Genomic DNA, 18938 nt, shown 5'->3' on the forward strand with positions numbered 1-18938 from the left:
TCTAATTTATTTCAAAAATTATTTGGGTTAGCACCAGCTAAGAATTTTATAGCTAAAGCTTCTAAATCTTATAATGTAACTCTTCCATCATTATTAAAATCCATAACATTAAAAAATGTATCAGTGTCTGCTTTTGTTGGATTAAATCCTTTTCCCATATCTTTATAAGCATCTTACATCATACCTGTTATTTCTGAAGAGGTAATTTCACCACTTCCATTTTTGTCATACTATTCAAATAATCTTCTTGCTACTAATCTAGCTCCTTCAATATCTGTAATTCCTCCTATTGGTACTCTATTAATAGTTGAGTTTTCTAAATCTTAATTTTCCTAGTTTGACTACATTTTAATAATCTTTAAATTTTGAACTTTTCTTTAATTATTTTTTTCAAATTTTTTACTTTTTTAAAAATTCAATTGAATGCTTATTTAGTAATAAATTAAAAACGAAATTTTCTTAAAACAAATTGGCAAAAATAAATTATGATGAGGCTTTATAGATCAATCTATTTATCTATTGACAATTAAAGATTAATAGTATTATGCTTGTAATTCTAAATTCACTATTTATTATCTAGATTTTAGAAATATTGGATCTAGTTAAGGCCAAATTATTTAAATTGCTTCTAAATATAACTAGATTGTAAGATAAGTAAATGAAATTTAAATTTTATCAATATGAGATTAAAAAATACTTGTTACAATACGTAAATATATAAATTTGATACTAGAATAGAGTATTTTTTTAATAAGATTTAAAGAATTTTTTCAGAAATAAGTAAATGATATGTATGCGTATCCAAGAGTAGTTAATATATCAACCATTTAAATAATGAGGTAAATACCAGATAAGATCATTAGTTCCCTACCATCACCTTTAGCAAGTTAAAGACTCATACCAATGCTAACAAATGAGCAGGTAGAGAACCACTCAGAGACACAGAAAATAAAGTCTTTACCTTCCTTTTACTTATCACTAACTACAGCAAGATTAAATACTAAAATTGAAACAATAAAACCTAAAACAAACTTAGGGAATCTTTCCCAAATAAGACCAAGATATGAAATTTGCTTTGGTTTTTCAACTAATGGCTATTCTATGTCATTTCTTTTACTGTTAATTCTTCCTTCTCTTTTGCTGTTAATTCTTCCTTCTCTTTTGCTAACAGATCTCTCTTCTCTATTTTCTTTACAATCATTTATACTTACTTTCCTATCTGCTAAATTATTTGAAACATCTTCTTAATTTCTAGAAGGCTGACGAGAAGTTCTTCCTTTCTTAGATTCTAATCTTTATGCTCTTTATGCTTCACCCTATTATGATGCAGTTCTTGACTTAACTCTTGTACGCTTAAGTTCTACTTCATCTATTCTATCTTAGTATTTAATGTAAAAGGCAACAACAAAAACTGATATTGGTGCTATTAATATATTTTAGACCATCTTAACAACAGCGCTAGAAGCTGCAGATCCGCTACCATATTAGTTAGATGTGGCAAGCACTGCACCAGTACTATCTACACTTCCTCCAAACCATGCTCCTGAGATATCGTCGCTAAAACCTGCAGATTATGCAATAATTGGTAAAATAGCTATACAAGGAATAGTTAAGAGAGAACTGATAAGGATAGCGTCTTTTTAGTCCTTTTCTTTACCTTTAAGAGAATTTCTAATTGCAGTGGCTGCAGAAGAACCACAAATTACAGTACAGCCAGTGAGAATCATAGATTACTTAGGACGTAATTTGAAAACAGTTACACCGATATATGAGAAGAGTACAAACAGAATAGGAGTATCAATCCATGCTACAAAGACGGAATTTCCAATAATTGTCTTAAGATCACTGTAATTGATAACTAGAAGTACAAGTGATGTAGCGATGTATAGTTCTGTCTGCTTGGCTAAATCTAAACAATGTAAAAGCTATTTGTTTAATCTTTTAACTATGTGATACAAGGAGCATCCGAAAAAGATAGCCCAAATAGAATCACCTAATTTAGCACTTTTTACATTTTTTTAAGCAGCTAACCATTTTGATAACATTGTAAAGCCCCAGACTAGAGTAAAGCCTACTAAGAATTTTTTCCAGTCATAAGCTTTTTTATCTCTTGGCTAGGCTATAACCATTGAAAGAGTGCATCCAATAGCCATGAGAACATAAACAACTGGGATACCTGCTGAACCAATAAAATTCCATGCAGAAAAAGGGTTACTTGTCCATTCTACAAATTTAGGACTCTATACATCAGCATAGATTAAACCAATCAATAAGGCTAAGAAACTAAATCCCATCCAGTTGATCATCCAATCAATATGGGTGAACCATAACTATTTAGCTGCCATTTTCTATCAATTTTTATTTCTTTGAGTTTTTAAACTTTTGTTGCTATTTTGATTTTTTCAAGTTATCCCTTTAACTCTCTTTTTTATGCTTTATTTCGATGATGATTGCTTCGAAAACTTTTTATTAATTCAATTTGGATTATTTTTTTTATAAAAATTAAGGCTAATATATTTCTGCTTATAGTCTATCACTTGGTCAATAAGGATGTAAAATATTGCATTTTTTAATTTTGTTTACAAGCTATGAATTCTGAGTAGCAAGCATAATAATATCAGAATGATTAAGATAATTGATTACCAAACTTTAAAAAAAATACAAACAACAAAAAATATACTTATTTCAATAAATTCCATATATTTATTGTAAATTCAAAGTGAGTATCTTGAAGGATTTATTACCACCAATTTAGATTAAAGATAAATTTTATCAAAGATAGGTCTATTTTACTAAAGATAAAACAAAGAAAGACTATACAAATAATTTAAATGATAAATGCTAAATTAAATAAGAAATGATAACAACTATGTTTTTGTCTCTTAAGCACTAAAAACTTAAAAATATTTAACAATTTTTATCTTTCTAGAAATTCTTTTTTTTATTGCTAGATTCACAATTTTTCTATCTAAAGTGTAAACGAATTCTTTCGTTATAAATTAAAAAATTTATTATATATTCTTATTATTATTTTTATATGAGAATTATACATTGATTATATTATTAAAATATAAAAAAATACTCTTATTTGATTACAAAATAACCTAAGTGATTTCGTATTTTCAGTGAAAACTTTTTTATATCAACCACTTTATTCCTCATTCAAAAAATCTTTTAAGCTTTATTTAAGGTATATGTAATGTTAACCTAATGTTAAAGACCAAATACAATAAATATATTAAAATTTGGTTTATATAATTACAAATTTACCACTTCTTTAAATCTTTATAAATCTTGAACAGAAAATTCAAAGAATCTGTTTACAGAAATTAATTAAATTTATGGATTTTCATTTAAGTATCATGAGCAAGTAAAGAAAACTCCCTAATCTAATAGATCTGATGAATAAAAAATAATTCATTTATTAAGTTTTTCTCTTAACACATTTTAAACAATTTTCTAAATAGAACTAAACCAAATTTAAGAAATTAAATAAAACATACATCACATATTTCTAATTTTGTACTTTTACCCACAGTAAAGATATATTTCTTCATCATAGAAAAACCATTTATTTTTAAGTAACCTAACATTAACTTTCTTATTAAAACTTCTAGTTAAAATTTCAAATATGTATCTTACAGCCTTGATGCTAAAAATCAAATATTTCTATTTTATTTCTTTCTATAAGTAAAATTAAATATTAATACAATAAAAGAAAAAAATATATGATCCTCAAAAATTAGAATTAATAGGAGCATAATTAGATTTAAATATATTTAATTGGCGATAAATAATTTATATTATAAAAAATAACCAAATAATGAATTATTCATAAAATAGAACCTTTAATAAAGATGCAGCACGTAATAATGAGTGTCTATATTTAAATTTATTCTTTTATATATAAGATATTTGATGTAAACTTCCTTTTTCTTACTTAGATTTGTTAATACTTACTCATCAAAAATCATAGTATATTTTTTCATTTATTTTGCAAAAAGAAGTTTGACTCTTTTTTATACCACAAATTTTTGATATCAAATCACTTTTTGTATAAATAACTAAAATTTTTCTTTTAGTTGATATCTCAACACAATTGTCTTTTTGTTAAATAATTTAATCCATAAAAGAAAATATCTAAATTTAAATTGATATTTTAATTTTATCTAAAAAGGAAATTACAAATATTTATTTGTATTTTTGGAAAATAAAAAATTATTGGATTTATGTGTGCAAATAAAAATGCTTGTATTTTTTAACCTTTCTTCTGACATAATTCTTCGATCATAAATGAATCATGCAACTATTATGATTCTATAAATTATATAACACTAATAAGTTAGATAAATAAGTTATTTAGATAACTAATTGTAGCCTTATCCATAAAAATATTAGAGATTATATTTAATATTTTAGACTAAATTAGTTTTCTATATAATTTGATTGATTGCTTAGACAACCAAATATCTGTGGCAAAACTTTAAAATCTATGTATTTAATTTTTTTTCCTTTTTAAATTTCTTAAAACTAAATTACATAGTTACAGTACTACATTTATGCGTAATACTAACCATCAATGTTCCATAAAATATTATGTACATTTAAATTATAAAAATCAAGCTAAATATAAAATTAAGTAATCTAAAATATTGAATTTGACACTTTTATAATTAGATTTTTATAATTTCATTGAATATTACACTTTTATAATTAGATTTTTATAATTTCAGCTCATTAGAAAAATATAAGCAAGGTTAAATATTTATATTTATATCCTTTATAATTTTAAATATAATTGAATATACTTTTAAATATATGACTAATATATTTATTAAAATATTATTTTACTTTTCATTCTTAATTTTTTATATTAATAAATTCTAAATTAGTATTATATGTAAAACTAAAATTTTTATATATTTCAATTAATTTTTGTTTCTAAAATACAAATTGTTGATTAGAATCCTTTTTTAATTATTGATTCCCTCAATTAATTGAAAAAGTATTACTGATTTTAGATTTTAAGTTAATGAACTAATTTTTAAGAAACTATCAAATTATTTATCAGATAATTTATTTTTTGCAATAAGATTACATAAAAAATTTCAAAATATTTAAAATTATATATTTTATTATTTAAAAATAACCAATATTTCCTAAAATTGCTTCATATTTCAGTAGCAAATCAAAATTATTTATGAGTATGGTTTTTGAAAGAGTCATCTAAATAATCAAAATTGGTTTGGTTATGAATTTTACACTATTCTTTTATTAGAATTTTAACATTTAAATAATAGAAAATATCCAAAAATTAATTTTTTGTCTGTAATAATTTTTCACTATCGATAAGTATCTATTACCAATTTTAAAAGCCCAATAAATAATCCCTGCTTATGAATGATTTTATTATGTGCACAAAAAGCTTTATATTTTAAAATGAATAAACAAAATCATGCTTTTTAATTGATTATATCTCATATTTAATGGAATCTAAATCTATTTTAACAATTCTTATATGATCAGCTAATTTTTTAGCATAATTTTTAAAAAATATAAATAATTTAACAAAATGATGAACTAAAATAAAATATTTATTCAAGCAAATAAACATTTTTAGTTTAATTAGAATTTTAATTTGGTTTAAGTTCTAGTATTAATATTGATATGAAAAAAGATTGATAAAATTTAACAATAAAAATAAATTGATTGATTTTTTGATTGAAAGATAGATAGATAGATACTAACGAAATTTGTTTGATAAACTATGATAATCAAATAATAGTGGTATTCATTGAAAATCTAAAACTAAATAGTAATCCAAAAAATTAATATTTATAATATTAAAATTTTATCTATGAAATTAAATCTAGTTTAATAATAATTATTTTTATTTATTAATTTATTGTTTGTTGTCAGTCAGTAGTAAAAAAATTTTAGGTGATTTCATAAAAATATTAATTTACATTACAACAAATAAATCGATTGAACTAATTATACATAAAAAATGAAAGATATTATTATAATTATTTTGCCAATATTATATAAGAAAGATGTATTATCAACTTTAAGAAATATTAAATGAAAAAAAAAGAAAAAATAGTAGTTTGAAATTAAATAACTACTGAATAATAAATATTAATTATATTGCTAATAAATTTAATATTAAAAAAGTATTAATTAATTTTTACTTTTTCATTAATCTATTTAGTAGTATTCATTCATTCATAATAGTAGATTACAAAATTAAAGCTAACTAGCTTAGTCAGTTTTAGCTAACAACTTTATAGCATCTTTATAAAAAATTACACAACTTAGTCTTTTTATATTTAGAAATGATAAGTGTCCATATCTCAAATAAAGAAAAAAGTAAAAGAAGGAGTGGTAGTAGTTGTGGAAATAATAGATTACTTGGCAATTAAGGGGTTTCATCAGAGAGGAATTAGGATGATATTAATGAAGAATGCTTATACTTAAACTATTTATCCATATTTAAGATTGATAAAATTCCAACTAACTATTCTTATATCTCTGAGTTATACCTCTCTCACAACATGCTTCGCTCTTTGAAAGGCATAGAGCAATTTAAAAGTTTGCGGATTTTGCACTTGAAATTTAATTTTATTGCTGAATTTGAAGAAATTGATCGTGTTGTAAATAAGTTCTACCTTAAAAACTTGAACCTAAAAGGGAACCCAATCATGAAAATTGAAAAAAACAGATTAACTTTAAATTATTTAAAACAAAACTTATTTGAAAACTTAGTTTTATTTAATTCAGATGAGCCAGATCCTCAAAACAATGAAAATCATTAGCAGTATATCAAAGATCATTATGAGCTTCAGAGATAAGCTTTGAAAAAAGGTAGCGAAACAGGAAGAAACGACTAATAAATGGAAAAATAAAGGCTATTAAGTGGCTTTTAAAATGGGTCAAACAACTGCTTGTCATCAAGAAGTATTTCTAATTAGTTGTAAAATGATTAATTTTAAATTGTCAAATGTCTTCCATAAAAGCTCAAGCACACTCGCCATTAATCATCCTGTTCTACTATTTCTTTGAATTCTAAATAAAATATTGATAACTATTTGAGGTAAGCTAATTAAAATGAAGCCCGAATTCCCTTAAATTGCACAAATTTATCAAATTAAGGTGTAGGATAGTTCGAACCTGGATAGCTGAATATTTATAAAATAACTCCTTTAAAAAGAGGTGCAAGCATTCACAGTATTAACAGCCTAAATAAAACTAATTAAAATTTGATTGACTAATCAATTAATAATAGGAGTTCTTCAAGATTAACTAATTAAGATTTTAGTAATAATACTTTAAGAGGTAATAACAGTTAAACTAAATTTTAAATTCAAATCCAATAAAATGAAAGCTCATAATTTGAAGATCAATAGGATTGTGACTAAATGCAATAAAACCAAGATTCTGAAATTAATCAAAACGAAGAATCTGAAGATTAAAATATTTTAATATAAGATGTAAGAAGTTGTGACGAATCAAACAACGCGAAATCAATACTATGTGAGCAATATGTAGAACTGTCTGAAGTTATTTAAAAGGAAAGAGAGAAATCACTGGAAAATATTAGATAACTTAAATAAGATGTTAAATAAGTCTAAAAAAATCTTTAATGCCTCTAAAAAAATATTGAGTAGCAAAAAAATATAGAATAAATTGTTTTGAATATAAGCCAAATTCAACCTCAATTATAAAATAGCCATAAATTGCCAAGTAGCGCATTAAAATCTGCCAGGAATTCAAACTATTAACAATAAATTTCCTTAAATTAATTTTTAAATTCTAGTATCAATGGCAATTCAACAAGCAGGACTCACAGGTATTAAAATTCTGCTCAATTCTTACAACAGCAACAACCTTAAATACCAATACTTTAATCTTCAAATTATAATAATATGATAAGTATTGATCTAAAAGGAGCAAACAAGAGCTAAAGCAGTCAATAAAACAATTTGAAGCTATTAATAAGTAACTAACAAAATAACTTAGCACCTAGTAGCAATAGTAAATTTATTTAAAAAGTTATTCATTAGTAGCAAAAATAATTCATTGATGAAAATATCTCTTACCCAAATGAAGAAAATTATCAAGAATTAAGTTAATAAAAGGTCAAACTCAATAATTATGCTAACCATGAATTTTAAGTTTAAAGTACAAATTAAAAATAAATACATTAAAATTACTAACATGATTAATAATAACCAAGTTCATAGAATTTGATAAATGGAGATTTTTAAATGGATTAGAATCAAAATAGTAATAGATGTAAGTTATAATATGATGGTAATTTCAATCAAATTAACAATTTTTAAAAAGTATAAAATCATAATATAATTGATGTAATTCACTAAGCATAGTAAGAATAGCCTAAAATATAGAACGTCTAAATACAAAACTATCTAATGAATTATAACCAAGATAATTAGGATTGCTCAAAGAATAAAAGACTCACTTAAAATAACAAAATCCTCAAAGACCAAATGCATCTTTAAAAGATAAATTAACAAACCAATAACTAGCCTTCCAGATGTAAAAATTTACAAAATTAGTTATCTTAAGATATCAAAAGTATTTAAGCAAATATAGTTTTGGATAATTAAACATAACGTGAGCGTAATTTCTATAACAATTAAAGATAAAATTGTATTTAAGACAAAGAAAATTTATTAAATCTTCAATCATAATCTCCGAGAATAGTGTCTTCACCTTTGAATGCCATTTAACATAGTAACAATACTCCTTTGTAATCTTCTTAAAATATAAATTTGAATTATTTACAAAGCAGACAAAATGAGCTAAATAAAAGTCCAAATAATATTCAGAAAAATTATTAAAATTAACAAATAAATTAATAACAATAAAGCTAGCAAAACCTTTAAACAAATAATTTTAGCGATTATTATAAGCAACAGTTAAATAGGATAGATGCAGGTAGTAATTAAAGAACAGGCTAATCTACCAATAAGATGAGCAGCTCAAAATCATAATATATTCAAAGTAAGAGGAATATAGGTGAAAATAATACTTATAAAGATTAAAGCTCATCTCTTGTAAATATTAAATATAGCAACTAAAAAAAATAATTTCATTAAAAGTCTTTAACGAACGTCTAGGATCTTTTGCATTCATCTAATTTTTATTAGTAAATGAGTTAATTCCAGAATTAGCAAGCAATTAATGACTCATAATCTTTTATAACTCCTAGAGGAGTTATTTCTAACACATCACTAACAAACTAATACAATTTAAATGTAAAGGGATCTGATGATAATATACTCGTTAATTCCCAGTAAGCTTTATCTACTCCTTTAAAACATTCTTATTCAAATATCTTATTGAATTAAGACCTTAATTCTTCAACTTATAAAAATTCTTAACTTATGAGTAACTAAAATTTGATAAATCCTCAATAAAATTTTATTTAAAATCCTCCCTCTGCTTTTTCCACTCCTCTCATTGATTCAAATAAAAAATAATCCAATAGCTATTAGATCCAATTACAGTAATAGCAATAATAATAAAAGTAAGGTTAACACTTTTCTTAACAATATATCAATCTTAAGCTTAATAAAGCTCTTAGCCAAGATTTGCAAAGTCAGAATTTACAATCTTTTGGTTCTATTTAACCAGAGATATTTGTAGAAAATTTTCCATTAAATTTTCAAGATTAGAATAACAAATAGCTAGCAAGGAATGATGCTTTAAAAATAGCAAGTAGTACATAAGCATCTAATTATGGAGATCAGACTTAAATTTTGACTGACAGATAAAGCCAAGCACAAAATAACTTCTCCCTGTTATCGAAAAACATGCTAAATTCTGGTAACAATAATTTCACTATGACTTCTGGGGCTAAGACATACGGAGAGACTTTTAACACTGAAATGTAAAGCCCTTCTTCTGCATAATATCAGAATTAAGTTATTTAAGTAAATTAACTTCTTAGCAGTACTGCTAGTCAAAGCTGCAATAGCTAGTATTTTAATGCAGCTATCTCAAATAAGTAAGCTTTAAATAAAATTGACAATTAAAATAAAGAAAAACTCCCCCAAATTTAATATAACTTAAATAATCCTGCAATTTCAACGCTATCTTCCCCCTTAAAATAACCATCTTAAGTAAATGGCTCTCCTCTTTTACTCACTTTAAATGGTTTTTCAAACACAATGTAGTCATCTGGAAAAATTTCATTCTAAAATTCTTAAAGAGGTTTTAGTAATATCCAAGAACCTATTCATGTATAAGACACTTTTACATTCGAAGATAGTTTAAGAAATTATGCTTAACAAAGGACTGAAGCAGAAGAAGAAAGTTTGTAAAACACTTAAAACAATTTGCAAGAGAAAACTTTAGCTTGTGATAAAAATAAACTTATTGTAAATGATGAAAGCACCGAATATGATAAAGAAGAAGAGGAAGACATATACAGTTCAAAATTTTTAATAAATTAAAGAACTAATGTATAAACTACCTAAAGAAATCCTCTGTCTTACTCCCGCTTAAATACATTCAGTTAGAACGAATAAGAATCTGAATAGACTGCTTAATCAAACAATAACTTACAATATTTCACAAAAAACTCTAATTATGATGTCTATTAGAGTTATGCTGCATAATAGAACTAGTTGCAAACCTACTCTTAAACATCTACACCTTTGAAATCTAGCTATGTGATATAAACTCCATAGTAATAAAGTAATTAAAAGTAAGCGATTTAGAGTAGCAGGATACATGCAGAGGAACCTATTGAATAAACAAGCTAGAAAAATTAATAGTTTTTAAGTGGGTCTTCATAAACATTAGTTGAGAAACATATTGATGATATTGACTGTGATATAACAAATCTAGCAATCAAATATTACAATAGAAACCTTTAAGCTAAAATATTTAAAAATTTTAAAATCTAAATTAAATCTTCATTAATAGAAAAGAGAGATAATGAAAACATTTAAAAATCACTTATGTTCTACTACAGAGCACTTAAAGCTAAAGCCTTCTATTCATGGAGGTCGTTCTAAACTACTAAACTAAACTATAAAAAAGCAATTTAAAAAATAAACTATGTTAAGGAGTTACACCAAGATCACAAAGAGTAGTCAAATATCTTAGAATGATCTAATAAATAAATAAAAAAGTAAATGAGTTATAAAAATTAATATGCTTAGAATTTAAATTAATAAATATATTAAAAAAACTAAAATATAAATTAAAACAATCCTATATTAAATTCATATAATTCAAACAAAACCTCTCCCACCCACTCTGTTTATAACCCAAAATTATACATAATTTTATTATTTGTTACACAAAATATTATTTTGTTTAAATTGTTAATTAAATTTATCTTCCAATATTTTATATAGTATTTCATTAAATAAATTTTTGTAATTAATCTTTTAAAACTAAAAAAATTTTTTCCTTTATTTATTTTTAATTAAAAAAAATACTTTGTTTAAATTATAAATTAAACATAAAATCAACTTTTTTTAAATATTAAATTTTTTAAAAATAAATTATGCTTTTAAATATTAATAACAAAGTAATAAAAATACTTATTAAATTTTATATAAAATAATTAAGATTATTTTAAAGTAAAATAAGTCTTGCAAAGCTTTTATTGATAAATTTGTATTTAAACATATAGAGAACTTATTAAAATTATTTAATTAATATTTAAGACTATATTATTTAAAAATAAAATAAAATTTTGAAAATTCTTTTTGATAAGAAATACACATTTTAGAAATTATAATTAATAGTGCAAAAGGACTAATAAACTTAATTATGTAATATAAATCTACCCTAAACATATATCAAAAATGTTATCTTTATAAGTAAGTTTTATTTATTTCCCTTTACTAAATATTTGATCTATAAAAAAATAAGCAAATCTTAGTATTTTATTGAATAATATCTAAACAGATTTTAATTTCTCTGAAAACTTTTTGGCAAATTATTAAATTAAAATAGTTAAAAATATAAATTTATATTTCTAATATGAAAATTTGTTTCTTACAACTTTATTCCATTTTTTAATTATTTTCATTATTTTTAAAGAAAAAATTTATAAAGCATTCCAATCATACAAACAAATAAAATGAATTTTATATTTCGAATTTTTTTAACATTTATAGAAATAAGCTTATTTAATAAAAAAATCACTTAACATATGATTATTATGAAGGAGAGTAAGGAGGTGATTAACTCCTTAACTGACTATAAGTAAGATTAGATGCATTCCTTATAACTTGTTCAGCTTTTTCTATCAATTTTTAATTTTTTTAGATTAAATTAGAATTTCTATTAGGACTTAATTCGCTAACTTAAAACTTTTATCTTTTAATTGTATCTTCAAAATTCATAAATTTTTCTAGTCTTTGTTGCATGGGAGATTAATTTCCACATTTTAATATTTGTTTTTTTACTTAAAAATCTAAATTTGAAATTTAGCTTTTATACAAATCATTTTCTTTTACTTTAATTAGTGAATACTATTTTTCCTCATCTAATTCTCTATTTAATAGCTTGACTCTTCCTTCTATCGATTATAAATGCTCTATTTCCAATTTGAGTTCTTACTTGTTTTTAATTAAAGTCTCTATATTATAATTAAGATCCTTTATCATGGTTTCCTAATTAGTTATTTTAGCAGCAAATGACTCATTTTTATCACAAAGTTTTTAAATTTCTTCAATTTGATCTTTTATTACTTTTGATTAGTTAAATATTAATTTTTCTGAGTTTGCTATTGAATCTTATAGATCTTCGATAGTAAGTTAAAGTGTGTTAATAATTTTTGCCTATTCATCAGTTTATATGATCAGTTATTGAATTTTTTCATCTTTTCTTTAATTTTCAGAAATAAGTTTAATTCTATCAGCTTCTTACTCTTATATTTGCTTGCCTTTGGTATGTATAGTCTTCTCTAAAATTTCAGTAGAGACCTTTAATTCACTCTGTTTAGATTAATAACTCTCAATTTATTTGGATTTTTCATTAATTTCATCGTTCAACTAATTTTTATGGTATATAGTTCATAAAATAATTTAATAATATTTGATTTATGTGATTACTTGATTTTTTTCTTTAATTTAATTTTGAATAACATTAGATTAACTCTTAATGTATTCTTCAGATTTATTAAGATTATCTTGCATGAGCAAAATTGTTTGTTAGTTTGTGTCTAGGGTTTAGTTTAGTTGGCTTAATTGCATCTTCAGTTCATCTATTTCCTTTATTTTTCTTACAGTTTCAGCTTCTAACTATTTCTAATAGCTTTCTTAATCTCCAATTTTTTTATTTTTTACTCTTATAACTTTATTTAAATTATCAATTTCTTACTTGCTGTTATTCAATTAGACTGCCTTTAACTCGCATTCACTTACTTTCTGATCATATCTCTCTATTAACTTTATTTAAAAAATAAAATATAAATTTATATCATAAAATTCAATAAAAATACATCATTGTATTCTTAATTTTTTTTAGAAATTAAACTATTTTAAGAATCAATCAAAATTTCTTATTTCTAAATATCTTATTGAAGAAGCAGGATAGTCTATTACAAAGAATTAAGACTCTCAGTTAACTCTTCCATTTTTTTGCCTTACTCTATTAATTCTTTTTCCTTCTAAAGGTTCTCCAAAATAGCAGAATTCTTTTGATTATCTAAATCTTTTATGACTAAATTCTTTTGTTTTAGAAGAAGTTCTTAATTTTATAATTCTATTTGTAGATCATGCATTTTCAATAATTAAGTCTCTAAAGTGGCTGTTTTCTGGCTATGCTCATAAAGTAGCTATTTTTAATTATCAAATTAATTTAAATGTCAAATATTTGATTTTACTTGGTTTCTATCATCGATTTGCTATTTTATCATATTTGATTGGTTTTGTATGAAATCTTCAGCTTTATTGAGAGCTCTTTAAACTTCAGATAAATTAAACTGCAATTCATTTATTATATTTTTTTAATCTTCTATCCTATATACCAATTCATTTATTTTATTCTCCTTCTCTGCCCCTTCTAAAGTAAGTAGATATTTAATATTTTCAAGTTCATTTAACTTTGAACTCTTAGCCTAATTTGACGTTTCCATTATGCTAAGATTTAATTTAAGATTTTTCATTTCTGTTAGTTATTATTCCATCTGTGATATTTTAATATTACTAAAATCAAGCACCTGTAAGAATTAATTAAAAATTCTAATTACTTACTTACTTATTTAATAAATTTATTTGTAAAAAGAAAAATTGAATAAGAGGAATTTGTTAATTTATTTCTTTAGAATTAATTTAATGACTTATTAACTAATTAAATTTATTTATTTATTTATAAATGATCAATCTATTTATTTATTTATTATTTCTATATTAAAATTTTGAGGAATCTTTACGATATTTTTTTAATGTATAACCACAAAGTAAAAAATATTATCTAAAATATGTTCATTAAAAATGCCAATTAAAATAAAAAATGATACCTAATTTTTTTTCCTTATTTCATCTAAGTATTAATTAATATTTGTTTAAAGCTACTCTATTTATGAAGTTGATGATTGATTTTACTGTATAAGGATTTTGTTTGTTTGTCTTACTTAATCTAGCTCCTAGCTTATATCTTTAACCCTAGAGTTTAATAAATTATTTTAAGCTTCAGATTGCTTATGAAGAGAGCTTAACTAGTTAATTTAGTTTTTTAGGAAAACATTTTCTTCTTCTTTATTGAGGTTTTTAGTATGAATATTCCTCATATCCTCTAATAAATTTGTAAATTATCTGTTTAGCTAATCTATTTTTGAAGTGTCTTCAACTACATGTATTTTTTCTTAAATAATTGGTGGTTTATTGCGAGCTATTTCTAATTATCTTTAAAAAAAATTGTTTTATTCAATTAAAGAATTCATCTATTATTGGAGGTTATTTATTTTAGAAGTATCTTCAACTAATTATAGCTCTTTTTATACAATAACTGGTACCTAATTTTATGCTTCCTTAGTGACATAAGTAAAACCTTAGCTAGAAAGTGGCGAATTTATCTGCTTTACTGGGATTCCTCTAGGAGATGAGGCTGAAATCATTTAATATGGTAGTGGTTTTGTCTCTACTACGCTTATCGGGATATATGTAGAATTTCTCATTTACCTAGTTTGAAAATTAAACCTTAAAATTTATTTATTTATTAGATTAATTAATAATATTTTTGGGCTGATTTCTACTTAAAATTAGTTATTAATCTTCTATCAATAGTTCTACTTTAAAGAGGTATCAAGTTAAAATTAATTTGCACTAATTGTAATAAAATCAATAAAAATTGAATCCAGCAAGTTTGCCATCAGGAAGTGAATAATTTCATTATTCCAATAAATTTTATAAATTTGTTAATTTTATTTACATTTAATATTTATTGAGTATGTTATTGTTAATATAAATTTTATTATTTTGAATAAAATTAAATATTTTATAAATATAATACAAAATTTTAATTTCTTAATGATTTACAATTTACTATAAATACTTTTGAAAATAATTATTCAAACCCTTTTTTTTAAATATTATTGAAGCAAATAAATTTAAGTGTTTCTATAACATTAAAAACGAAATATTTGATTTAAAAATAGTAAATTTATACTAATTAGCAAATTATAAAATAAATTAAAAGATAGGATGGAGTATTTAAGGTAAAATAGACCTAAAAATTCTTCATTGATTAATTTAAATTGTTTTATTGATTGATCACAAAGACTTTTCAATAGTCTTTAACTCTTTTAACAATGGATAAATATCTTTTCCAGTGTCTTTCCATTCACCAATTGCTGATTCAGCCCATGATTTGAAGATTCTTTTATCAATTTCAATTGAATTACGGAGGTCCATATCTTCTTCTAATTCTTTATCAAATCTATCTTAGACCTTTTGTTTCTTTTCATCCTTTAAAATAAAATATTTAAATAATTTCTATTTTAGAAAAATAACATAAAAATTTACAATCTAAGATTGTTAAAATTGGCGGATATTTAACTCTCTCCTTTTATGGAATAACTTTTCTTCTTTTTCTCCATTTTCCTTTATTTAAATTGCTACTATTAAATACTTGCTAATTAAAAACAAATTTTACAATGATCTTAGATTACTGAAGTAACTACTAAGCAAATTCATTTTCTTTTCTTTTTCTCTCTTCTTCTAATTTCTTTTTGATCTCAATACTTTCTTTGATGCTTTATTTTATTTCCTATATAACAATTAAAAAATTGTGTAAAAAAATGAAATGAAACATTACTTCTCTTCTTTTTTTGAGCTCATTTTCTTTTTCTTGCTTTTATTTCTCTTCTTTTTCTTACTGTTGTTTTACCTTTCAATATAAAAATGTCGAAAAATCTTTCTTTTAGTGAAAAATTTACTTAAGCCTAAATTCTTTATTCTTCATTGTCTTTCTTTTGCTTCATCTACGATACCTAAAAGTCATATAATTTTTATCTTATTTCTATTTTTTCTCTTATTTTTTGCTCTTCCCTAAGCTTTCTCATTTCAACAAGCTAACTCTTATTCTAAATGTATTCCTACATTTTACTATCTTCTTGCTATTCTTTTTGTCTCATTTAATCCATGTAAATCTATTTAAATTAAAAATATATTAAACATCATTAGCTATTTTTCTCTTTTACTTCTTTTTTCTTCTACTCCTCATTTAATTGATTTTATAAATCCTAAAACATTTACTTTTATTTCCTTCTTTTTTCTATATTTTCTTAATTTTCTTCATTTGCCCTTTCCTTTATAAGTGCACCTTCTTTCTGGTCATCCATAATTTATTAAATTTTTTTTTCTTTCATTTCTTAAAGCTATTTAGCAAGGTCTTATTTCATTTATTAAAGCTATGCTAGTTTTTTTTCCTTTAATTTTTATTTTTCCTCTTCTTCATGCTTTTAATTCATTGAAAAAAAGTATTATAGTGCTTTGATTAATATTATTTACCATTTTTATTGTTTCCATTTGTTGGGTCTGCTCATTATTGTAATTATTGTTTATATCATCAACATATTTTTTGAGTTCCATTTATTCTTTTCTTTCTTGCATTATAGCAGAAAATAGCATAGATTTTTTGAATTATCTCACTCTAGGATCTTAGGCAAATATTTTCTCATTTGAGTCTTTTATGATTTTTCTATATTGTTCCCTTTAATAAGCTTCTTCTTGTTCATCAATTAATCTTTTTTCTTTCTCTATTTTCTCAAATTTTTCATATCTCTCTTTTTCCTTTTTCTAAGTGATGTTAAGTAGATTATCTGGCCAATTTTCTATTCTTTTCATAGATAACTCATGCAGTTTCTTTTTCTAAATTAATCAACAATATAAATTAATAAATTGTTCTTAATTTTATCAGTATTCAAAGTAAATTTATTTATTTATTAATTTTTTTATCTACTACTTATTATCAAAATAAAACATTTTTCTCTGATAATTTATTATTTTAAAGATTTTTCAATCAATTGAATATTATTGACATGTTATTTAATATCAGCTGTTGCTGTTTCCAATTTTATATAAATATCATTTTTAATCTCAGTGAACTCATATTTTATAATAAATTTAGATAAAAAAGTAGAAAAATTTACTTCTGCTTATCTGTCATAGGTTGGTAAATCATCCTCCATTTTAATCCTCTATTTTATTTTATTTAGTTCATCTTATGAAATTATGCAAAGAGACTTAGCTAAGCTACTTTTATCTAAAGATTCGCTCTTAATGCCTTCAGTTCTTAATCTGTTTAGTAATTATGATAAGATTACAATTTTAAATTATTTACAACAACCAAAGTCTTAAATAATAGAAATAAAATTACGATCTTAAATTATTTGTGGATTTAGTAGATAGGTCCTTTTAAGTTTATTTATTGTAATAAATCTATGGTAATCCAGATTAATAAATTCCACTGCTACTATTATTATTGTACCTTTAATTTAAAGTGCTTTAACCAACTGATTTAAGTAAATGATTAGGTGATTGCATAGCTAATTTGTTGTTAGTCTAAATACTGTAAAATAATAATAATGTAAGAATAAGCTTTAATTCTATTTTATTTTGAATATTTTATTTTACGAAAGTAGATTAGACTATTATAAATTTTTAGTTGCCATTTTATCTTGGATAAAATTTAGAGATTTTTTATCAACTTTTTTGTTTAATAACTTAATTTAAACGTTTTATATAAATATATATACTCTGAATGAGTAATTTGCCAATTACTTTTATTTATTTATTTAATTGTTTATTTGCAATCGCGGAGTGTTAATTATTATTAATGATTCTTACTAATTAATTCATATGTGTTTTGCTATTTAAATACATTTCTATTGAAATAAAAGTAATAACTTATTAAAATCCTAGTATAAATCTTTATTAACTATTGTTTTTCAAAAAAAATAACTAAAATAATTTTGAATAAAATTTCAAGATTTTAAACATTGTTTTTTTTCTTCAAAATTTATCAATATTGATTTATTTTAAAGATGTTTAATGTGAATATTAAAAAAGTACAACAAAATTTAAATAATTATAAAATAAATTTTTTTTACTATCTAATTTATTGAAAGTATTTGTTAATTTTTTCTTTTAAAAAAACTAAAAATAAAGTTAGTCTCTCTTTAAGGTGTATTTTATGAGATAAAAATTATTAAATTTATAGAATATTTATTTAATATTTGTTAGTGATAAATATTGTTGAGTAATTTTTTCATATTGATATTTATTTAAGATAAAAAGCTAGATTTATTTTATAATTCATTTTATTAATTTGGAAATGATAAAATCCTTTTAAATACAAAAATAAATAATAAGCTTTTGTTTGTTTTTAAAACTTACTTCTAAAATTAAATTATTTTTGGTTAATTTGTGAAAGTTTAATTAATT

At 22.6% G+C, this 18938-nt stretch overlaps 6 protein-coding genes across 6 annotated transcripts; 1 reads left to right on the top strand and 5 right to left on the bottom strand. All coding sequences in view use genetic code 6, as the record gives it.

Annotated features, from left to right (window-relative positions):
- Positions 1–11: 11 nt before the first annotated feature.
- On the bottom strand, positions 12–347 carry TTHERM_00300080 (EF-hand pair protein; the record flags this gene model as incomplete). Its single annotated transcript, XM_001024535.1, has 1 exon — positions 12–347. One exon carries the CDS (start codon positions 345–347, stop codon positions 12–14), a length of 336 nt encoding a protein of 111 aa, XP_001024535.1.
- Positions 348–770: 423 nt separating this feature from the next.
- Positions 771–2345, bottom strand: TTHERM_00300090 (membrane protein, putative; the record flags this gene model as incomplete). Its single annotated transcript, XM_001024536.3, has 1 exon — positions 771–2345. The coding sequence occupies one exon, from the start codon at positions 2343–2345 to the stop codon at positions 771–773; it is 1575 nt and encodes a 524-aa protein (XP_001024536.1).
- A 3990-nt stretch (positions 2346–6335) lies between these two features.
- On the top strand, positions 6336–11144 carry TTHERM_00300100 (endo-1,4-beta-xylanase xylA, putative; the record flags this gene model as incomplete). Its single annotated transcript, XM_001024537.1, has 1 exon — positions 6336–11144. One exon carries the CDS (start codon positions 6336–6338, stop codon positions 11142–11144), a length of 4809 nt encoding a protein of 1602 aa, XP_001024537.1.
- A 1044-nt stretch (positions 11145–12188) lies between these two features.
- Positions 12189–15169, bottom strand: TTHERM_00300110 (hypothetical protein; the record flags this gene model as incomplete). The annotated part of the gene is made up of 5 exons (XM_001024538.2): positions 12189–13043; positions 13104–13439; positions 13493–13828; positions 13877–14212; positions 14513–15169. 5 exons carry the CDS (start codon positions 15167–15169, stop codon positions 12189–12191), a joined length of 2520 nt encoding a protein of 839 aa, XP_001024538.2.
- Positions 15170–15562: 393 nt separating this feature from the next.
- On the bottom strand, positions 15563–16331 carry TTHERM_000300118 (transmembrane protein, putative; the record flags this gene model as incomplete). The annotated part of the gene is made up of 3 exons (XM_012800150.1): positions 15563–15959; positions 16017–16094; positions 16147–16331. The coding sequence occupies 3 exons, from the start codon at positions 16329–16331 to the stop codon at positions 15563–15565; spliced, it is 660 nt and encodes a 219-aa protein (XP_012655604.1).
- A 338-nt stretch (positions 16332–16669) lies between these two features.
- TTHERM_000300119 (hypothetical protein) lies at positions 16670–18166 on the bottom strand (the record flags this gene model as incomplete). Its single annotated transcript, XM_012800151.1, has 5 exons — positions 16670–16951; positions 17004–17363; positions 17645–17792; positions 17872–18063; positions 18129–18166. The coding sequence occupies 5 exons, from the start codon at positions 18164–18166 to the stop codon at positions 16670–16672; spliced, it is 1020 nt and encodes a 339-aa protein (XP_012655605.1).
- Positions 18167–18938: the final 772 nt, after the last annotated feature.

The sequence above is a fragment of the Tetrahymena thermophila genome (genome assembly GCF_000189635.1).
Source record: "Tetrahymena thermophila SB210 genomic scaffold scf_8254379, whole genome shotgun sequence".
Taxonomy (NCBI): domain Eukaryota; phylum Ciliophora; class Oligohymenophorea; order Hymenostomatida; family Tetrahymenidae; genus Tetrahymena; species Tetrahymena thermophila.